We start from the raw sequence: 7856 nt of genomic DNA on the forward strand, positions 1-7856 counted from the left end.
TCCCCTTTGGGAGTATGATTGGGAATTCTCTTCATTTTTCCCCATTTTGATCCACTTTAAAACATCGTTTTTGTAAACTGCCTAAAATTGAACCCACTTACGTTCTGAGAAAGGCTGCTTCAGATAAATGCTTGTCTAAGCGTGGCAAAGAATTAAACTGCCAACAAGAAATTGGCCTAGGAGCAAAATGAACCAATTCAACCACCACCACCACCACGGAAGGACTGTATATCCCTGACACAGTAGTTTATTTGGTGTTAACGCTCTTCCAAGGCCCTACTCCCAAAGGAACCGCTTTGGCATAACCATGGGCCCCTGGGCTCTGCCCAGGATTTCAAGATAGCACACACCCTTACCTCCCCCCAAAACGCATGAGCACAGGGACAAACAGCTGCAGCAGCGTGGGCATTATTTCATTTAGTTTATTAGACAAAAATATATGATTTAAACAAGTTCGCTGACGCGCTATTTACAATCTGAAATCACGCTATATACAGAAAGGGAGAGGGAAAAAAAGAAACAATGAAAAGAAGACACAAACACGGGTGGAGGGGGCGGATTTACCGAATTGGATAATCAACCCGAGCAGCAGGCAGAGACTGCCCACCCCTCGAGCGCTTAGGCAGGATGAGCCCCTTTCTGCAGAGAGCAATGCGTGAGAATCGCTGACGCCGCAGTCACGTTTGTCCCTTACACAAGTCTGAAATATTTGTCTTAATTCCTCCCTCGTCTCCTCCCTCCCCCAACCCCTCCCCCCTCCCCTCCCTCGCAAAAGTAAAAGGCGACCCTTAATCAAGCAGACGGGAGGGCTGCAAGGATCCGAGGCGTTCCCTCCTGCGGGGCCAGCGAGCTGTATGAGAAACACAGCAAGAAGACACCAGCAATAAGTAGACATATCAAGACACCAGCAATAAGTAGACATAGCAGAGCGGGGCTGGAGCTAGACCGCCGCCCATCAGACTCCCCGCTCCTGAGAATTGGACCAAGCTAGATGGATAGTGCTATCCAATTACTCCAGTTAAGACTATAGGACAGAACCCTCACTGCCACCCCCAGCTTTGCTCCATCCCGCCCCAGGGCAAAAAGCAAAAAGCACTCACTTGTCGCGCACAGGCTGGAAGGGTGACTTTAACTGCTGTGGGGGCGAATCCGACCTGGGGACTAGGTCTCTCTCTGCGAGGGAACAGAAGATGCGCAGGGTTAAGAGAGGGGTATAGGTAGTAGGGTGAGCCGGTTGGAAGGGCCCCTATGCCCAGATTCCTCGCTAAGGCTCATTTCATGCGACCAACGTCTGTCCCTACCCCTCCCTGGGACAAGCCCGTACATAGGTACAAGTCTGCACCTCAGAGAGACCTAGGCCTTGCTACTTGCATTAATAGTCACCCCTACCCACCACCACTGACACTATCCCTTGTCTGACACCAAGTGAATGCAACCTTTTGGCTAGGTACCTGGAAGCGCAGGACTGCTACGGGCGGAGGCCTTGTCACCGTGGAGCACCCCAGTGGCAACCTGAACAGGCGGCTGCGGAGGTGGTGGTGCGGGCAGGTGTGGGCCGTGTGGTGCGGCCTGTGGCGCTCCAACGCCCAGGAAGGAGCGCATGTTCAGCAGCGAGCCCTGTGCGAGGAACGCGCCGTTGGTCCAGTTGGAAAACTTGCCTATGTGGCAGGTGTACAGTCCGTGGCTGGGCAGAAAGGCCGGGTGTTGCAGAGGCGCGCCGCTGGGAGGCCCGTGCGAGCTAGGATGGCTGGAGGGTGGTGGTGGAGATGCCTTGGGCACGCCGTCGGGGCTAGTGGCTGTCTCAGCCAGCGACCAGATCTTGGGCTTGCTATTCGGCGCGCCCTGCAGGCCTACCGCTGAGGCGCCAGGACTCAGCAGGCGCGTGCTGCCGGGCTCTGAGACTTCCTTAGGCAGGCCCAAGGGCGAATCTTGGGACTTGAGTGCCTCCGCGGCCGACAAGGGTGAGCTCTGGTCCCGAGCTAGGGAGGGAGGAGCTCCGTGTGCCCTAGGAACTTCAGCCTTGTCCTCCTCATCTTCATTGCTCTGGTCGCCATCACGCTCGTCGATCTGGTCGATGTCAATGCTCTCCAGGTCGATCTCCTCATCGTCCTCGGTCTTCTCCGGGTCGCCCTCTGTGTCGCTGCCAAAGAGGGCGCCGTCTTCCTGGTCCTTGCTGCGCGCCCCCCACGTCACCTTGTTCTCCTTCTTGAGGCGGCGGCGCGCATTGGCGAACCAGGTGGAGACCTGTGTGAGGGTCATCTTGGTGATGATGGCCAGCATGATCTTCTCTCCCTTGGTGGGGTACGGGTTCTTGCGGTGCTCGTTGAGCCAGGCTTTCAGCGTGCTGGTGCTCTCACGGGTGGCGTTTTTAGGTCGCCCGGGATCCCCATATTGGAACTGGCCATAGGGATAATAAGCAGGCGTTGTGTGGGCTGCGAAGGTGGCTGGGTGCACCCCTGGGTTGTCCTTGAGTTCATACTGAGAGCCCTGAAGCAACCACAGACCAAGAAAGAAGAGAGAGAGAGAGGAAATGGAGGGAGAGAAGAGAGAGGAGAAATGAGTTTCAGCAGCTAGGAAAGGAAGATCCACGCTTCTGTGGACCCTGGGGGCTTCTGGGGCACCTGATTCACCGGGCTCAAAAAAGGAAAACACACACACACACACACACACACACACACACACACACACACACACCACTCTTTGGAGAGCTAAGGAAGCCGGAGTCTTAAACTGGATTGTTGGCGCTCAATCTCCACTAAACAGGGCTTTTCTGCTGTTGTTCACTCTAGAAAAACTTAAAGAAGTCCTTGAATTTTAGAGTACAACTAATCCCTGCCCCCTCCCAGGGGTCCTCCCAGGACCTGGGTAGCAGACACTAACCCTTCACAAAATTCAGATTTCCAAGTTCAGCTTACACTAGCTGGAGGGGGAAACCTTTTATGAAGGTTGCTGAAACAGTTTCTCCAAAGTGAAGCACCCAGAAAGCAGGGCCCCTCCTTCCCACCCTGAAGGACTCAATCAAAAGAACCATCCAGGGCGTTTTTCAGTCAAAACTGAGTACTAATCCAAAATGAAAGTAAATCCTCCTTCCGCCTCCCAAATTATTCTGCGTATAATGGTTCACTCGCACTTAGAGGTCTGTAGTGGTGACAGGTAATTTTAAAATTTTAATGCTCATCATTCTCAGCAACAGTGGCAAAACGCATTTTTTAAAAAAAAATACAAAAGGAGAGCTTATCCTGTAAAATATTAACGGCAGGCCCTGGAGTCACAGGCTGCAGCAGCTCGAGGGAACGGGTTCAGTTTCCTGGGCCTCTTCTCGGCTACTTTATCTATCGCTTAAGTTTGACTTTGATCTGCGCCCTAGCAAACACAAACAGTTTGAGGCATTTAGAGGCCATGATTTATTTGCAATCAATATTCTTTTTATCATCAGTAGTAAAACACAGCAAGTCAAATTATCCCATCAGGTTTTTTGGTAAATAACATTTTATCTTTCTAACAGCCTCATTAGGCCTCATTATTACCATAAATTGCCCAGACAGACGCTCACTCACAATTTTATCTTTTGGGTTCCAAATACCAGATCATAAAAGATTGGAAAGCTAGGCCACCACTGAGGGTTTGGGTTTAGGCTCACTCTCCAAGAACCCGGTAGGAGACCTGGAGGTAACACAAACACCTTAGGGGATAAATTTTATTTACCCTTTAGTTTAAAGAGAAAACTAAACTAAACAACAACAGAGACCTCCTGTGGATCTTCCCCACCTTACCACAATGGGAGCAGACTCTCTTTGCCCCCACATGTACACAGGCAAGATTCCAAGTGGCTCACATCTGTATTCAAAATTTCTGTTAAACATACACATGTGCGTGTACACACACACACACACACGCACACATCAAAAAAGAAAAAAAAACTTTTCATCTTCCTTTTTTTAATAAAAAGGATCCAGTTGCCAAGTTAGCAAAGAAGAAGTCAGAATCCTAAGAAAGTTATAAAAGCATAATTCTTTATTTCCTCAACTAATTAGTTTAGTGATCGAGGCCCACGCGGAAAAGGCTTCTGTGGCCCGAATTCGTTTGTGCTTCGTCATTGTAAAATACACTACTCGCTTTTCAAAAGTATTTTAGTTGCCATCGTAAAGGAGAATTTTTGGCATCGTCTCTGCGGGGATTTTTTTTTTTTTTTTTAATGAAAGGAACTCTCTCATCGCTCCCAGGGCATCCAGGCTGTCCGAACAAAATGGGGGCCAATCTTCCTGGTTAGGGCGCATTAGAAAGGCGACTGGCCTGACCACTGAGAAACAGGCTTTCTCTCTAAACTACAAGAAAAGTTGCGGGGAAAACGCACCCGCCGTTGTTTCTGCACACTTGGAGGCCAGCCTTTTAGGGGATCTGATCTGGTCTGTTTTTCCGGAGATGGGATAATTCGGGGTTCCCGGAAACCGCACTATCCAGAAGATAGCAGGGCGGCAGGGACCGCCTCTGGAAAACCCCGCGCCCACCTCGCAATTTGCCAGCGGCCTCAAGTTTAAGCAGTCCGACCTTCCAGTCAGACCAAGGAAAATTGATCGTTTGGAAGGATAGACTAGCCAATGCTCCCGCGGAGAATTAAATTTACATCCCCCTCCTCCATCTGACACCCACTGGGAGCAGAGATTGGAGGGCACCATTTATTTTAAGCCCTGGGACACTGTTTCTTTAATTCTCCCTTATGTAACGCGGGAAGAGAAATTCTTTTCTTTCGGTTCAAATGAAATGAAAACTTTGGCAACTTACGAAAGTAAAGGCAAATGCCGTTACGGAAGCCAGAATTTATGTCAACTTAGTATTTCTTAAATCTCCGATCCCTATGATTCCTACACAGACCTCTAAGAGACCTCTCAGCTCTGCCGATGTCTATTGTTTGTTAGGATGTTTTTGACCGACTCCGCTAGGTTTAACCGCTTCCTTTTGGCAAAGTCGAGGGCAACTATCTCTGCTCTGCCAAAGAGAGAGAAGTAAGGTCATCTGGGCCCCAGGGAAAGCTCAAGCAGCGCCCGGGCGAATCCGGCCGCCTGGCCAGGGCTCTGCTGGTAAAGCGGCCCTAGCTGCGGGAACCCAGCGGGCCTGCCCTGTCGCACCGGCCGCGCCAGGAGAATTCGCCCCCGACCTCCGGTGCCTGCTACCTTCTCCCGCCTGCTCCTGGGGCTTTCTCCACTAGCGCGCAACCCTTTTCCAAGCTCCGGTCTTCAGCCTACCAAGACCGCGGGAGTCACTGCCTGGGCCTCTGGGCACTCCTGGGTGCCCCGGGGGACAGGGCCTCCGCCGCCCGATCCCCTCTGCAGGACCCTTCCCACTTCTTTCCCAGAAACTGCCTGTGGGTCCTCGGTTTCCCCGCTGGCCCAGAGGCTCCCTCTGTCCCCAAGCGCCGTGATCTCCCACCGGCGCGGGCTGGGAGGACGCGCGGGAGGCGGGAGCACTCACCATCTGCGAGAAGAGGCTCAGGTCCGCAGCATAGGGCAGGAAGGCGCTGTAGTTGGGTGCGCCCGCGTATGGTCCCGCCGCGGCATACATGCCCAACACTGAGGTAACTGCGGCGGCTCCCGCTCCCGCTCCCAGCTCCGCCGTCCCTGGCCGGCCCGACGAGGCGGCGGCCGCAGCAGCCGCGGCCGCAGCCAGCACCCCAGGGCGCTCTCCACCGTAGGCGCCCGGGCCCGCGGCGCTTAGGTACTGCGGGTAGCCCAACTGCGGGAAGGACATGTCCGCGGGGTCGGCGGCGACGGAGGGCAATACTAACAGCGCGGACGGGGAGACCGGCTAGGAATCGGGAGGGACGCGCGCGGGGACTGCGGGCCGCCGGCCGGGCGCACTCGGGCCGACCCGGGGGCGGGGGCCGTTCGCTCTTCCTGGGCCCTGGGCTATTTGGCGGCGCCCGGCTCCCGGCTGCGCCCGGATCCGAGATCGCGCGCCGACTGCGGCGGCCGCCCTCCGCTCGGCGGCGGGGCTCTCAGACACAATTTGAAGTTGATGCTTTGATTGGCATCCCCTTGAGCACAGGCCCCGCCCCTGGCTCCCCTCCCGCCCCGTCCCTGCCTCCAGCCCGCCCTCTCTGGCCGCTCCCGCCCCTCACGGCGAGCACGTGGTGCCCCGCGCCCGCGGGGCCACCTCCTCCTCTGGTGGGTATGCCAGGCCGGGCTGTTGGTGTGGGTCGGGAGGCCTCAGGCCCCTTCCTAACCAGCCCCCGCGGCTTTTGACAACCTGTCGACACCGGTTTACAGCTGTCTGATACCCGGTTTTGCATTTGAGATCTGTGCCCCCCCCACCCCCTTTTAACAAAAGCAACTCTGGGATTGCGTTTCTGCAGCTGGGGCAGCAGGGAAAGAGGCCTGAGGCCAGGGGACAGTCTAAGGCTAGCAACCTCTCCTCTATGGCTGGCTCTGCCGCACCTCCGTGGGACATATTTGGCTGAAGTGCTCGGATTAATAACGCTTGGTGTGACACCTCGGATGCAGGGTGGATCGTCCCCTTGGCCCCACTTCCTTTCAACAGATCCTCTGGAAATGGCTGGCCTCCTAGCACTTGGAGAAGCGGGATGTGGCCGCGCTCTGTAGGCTTCTCCAAATAGGAGAAGAAAAAAAAAAACTTTGAAAATGGGAAAGCCAGCTGAGAAGTCGCTATGTGGAGGGATCCTAGAGGGAGGGGGTAAGGAGTGGAGAAAGGGGGCAGACCTCTCAAGGTAAAAGGACTGGCGAATATTGCCCACAGCCATCAACTACCCTCTCCCAGCTTTGGAGAAGCCTGCTTGGTCTGGGCGCCCGCGTTTGTCCACTAGGTGTGCATGCAGAGCATATAGTAAACTTGTCTGGAGCTCAGGTACATGAGGAGCTTCGACCAGTCATGGGACAGAACAACCACCAGGAACCTGGCCTTAATTACTCCCCCTCTCGTCCCCACTGCCCAGTTCCTACCTCAGACGCTGGAAGAATCAGAACTAGACGAATTTGGGAGCTAAGCAGCGGTTATGGGCTGCCTGGGGCCTGGCCTTTAGGTTCTAGGTGCAGACTTTGAAAGCGCCTTCCTCTCTCATGCAAGAGGGATGGCCACATCAGGATGCTTCTGTGCTGGGTTTCCTAGATGGGTCTTGAAAGTGCAGAACGAAAAAAGGTCCAGATACCTGTCTTCACTCTCAGAGTCAGTTTGCACAATGCTGTCTAGAGGTGGCATACACCTCAGTGTGTCACATCATTCTGATGGAACTTCAGTTGCAGGTTCAGGGTCAGCCTTAGGGAATTCAGGGCTATCTAGGCAAGCCTGGACATGGGCCCCAACCTGCTACTGTGCTTCTGCTGCTGCTGACCCTGGATGCCAGCTAAAGCCCACCTTCTCACCCGGATTCCCAAACTTCTGCAACATTACAGAGGCCTTGCTTTCAGGTCTTGAGAACAGACACTGAGCCTTGCCTGGAACCAGCCCCAACACAGCTGGTTAAAGTAGTTACTAATTACCCACTGGGAAATCGAGCTTCATTGCTCTGCTCTGGTTTAGGTCCCCCCACCCCCATCTGTCCCCACATACTTCAGACTACCACCTGAACTGGAGGGAACCATGAGGGACTGCCCAGGGCTCCAGTTTGCAAAACTCCTGACTTCCTTCTGGTTCCCAGTTCATCAGTCACCTGCAAAGCAGAATCTTGGAATCCTATCTGTCTCTTGCACATACTCCTAGCACAAACACAACCCTGCAGGGAAGTCATGGTGACAACAGGATCTGGCCATTGTTCTGGCTCTGTGAACCCGGAGTCACATTTCAGATGACAAGCAAATATAGGTCAGATAAGACCTGAGGTGTGACCTCAGAGCCTGGGGTGGGAA

General features: G+C 54.1%; 1 protein-coding gene across 1 annotated transcript; it reads right to left on the reverse strand.

Annotated features, from left to right (window-relative positions):
• Positions 1 to 401: 401 nt before the first annotated feature.
• Irx1 (iroquois homeobox 1) lies at positions 402 to 5983 on the reverse strand. The gene is made up of 4 exons (XM_041632179.1): positions 5470 to 5983; positions 1452 to 2487; positions 1101 to 1173; positions 402 to 850 (listed from the first exon to the last, which is right to left on the reverse strand). Exons 1-4 carry the CDS (start codon positions 5743 to 5745, stop codon positions 793 to 795), a joined length of 1443 nt encoding a protein of 480 aa, XP_041488113.1. The 5' UTR covers positions 5746 to 5983; the 3' UTR covers positions 402 to 792.
• Between the last annotated feature and the right edge of the window lie 1873 nt (positions 5984 to 7856).

The sequence above is a fragment of the Microtus oregoni genome, unplaced genomic scaffold, assembly GCF_018167655.1.
Source record: "Microtus oregoni isolate MIOR12 unplaced genomic scaffold, Mior012 000040F_ref0000088, whole genome shotgun sequence".
NCBI lineage: Eukaryota > Metazoa > Chordata > Mammalia > Rodentia > Cricetidae > Microtus > Microtus oregoni.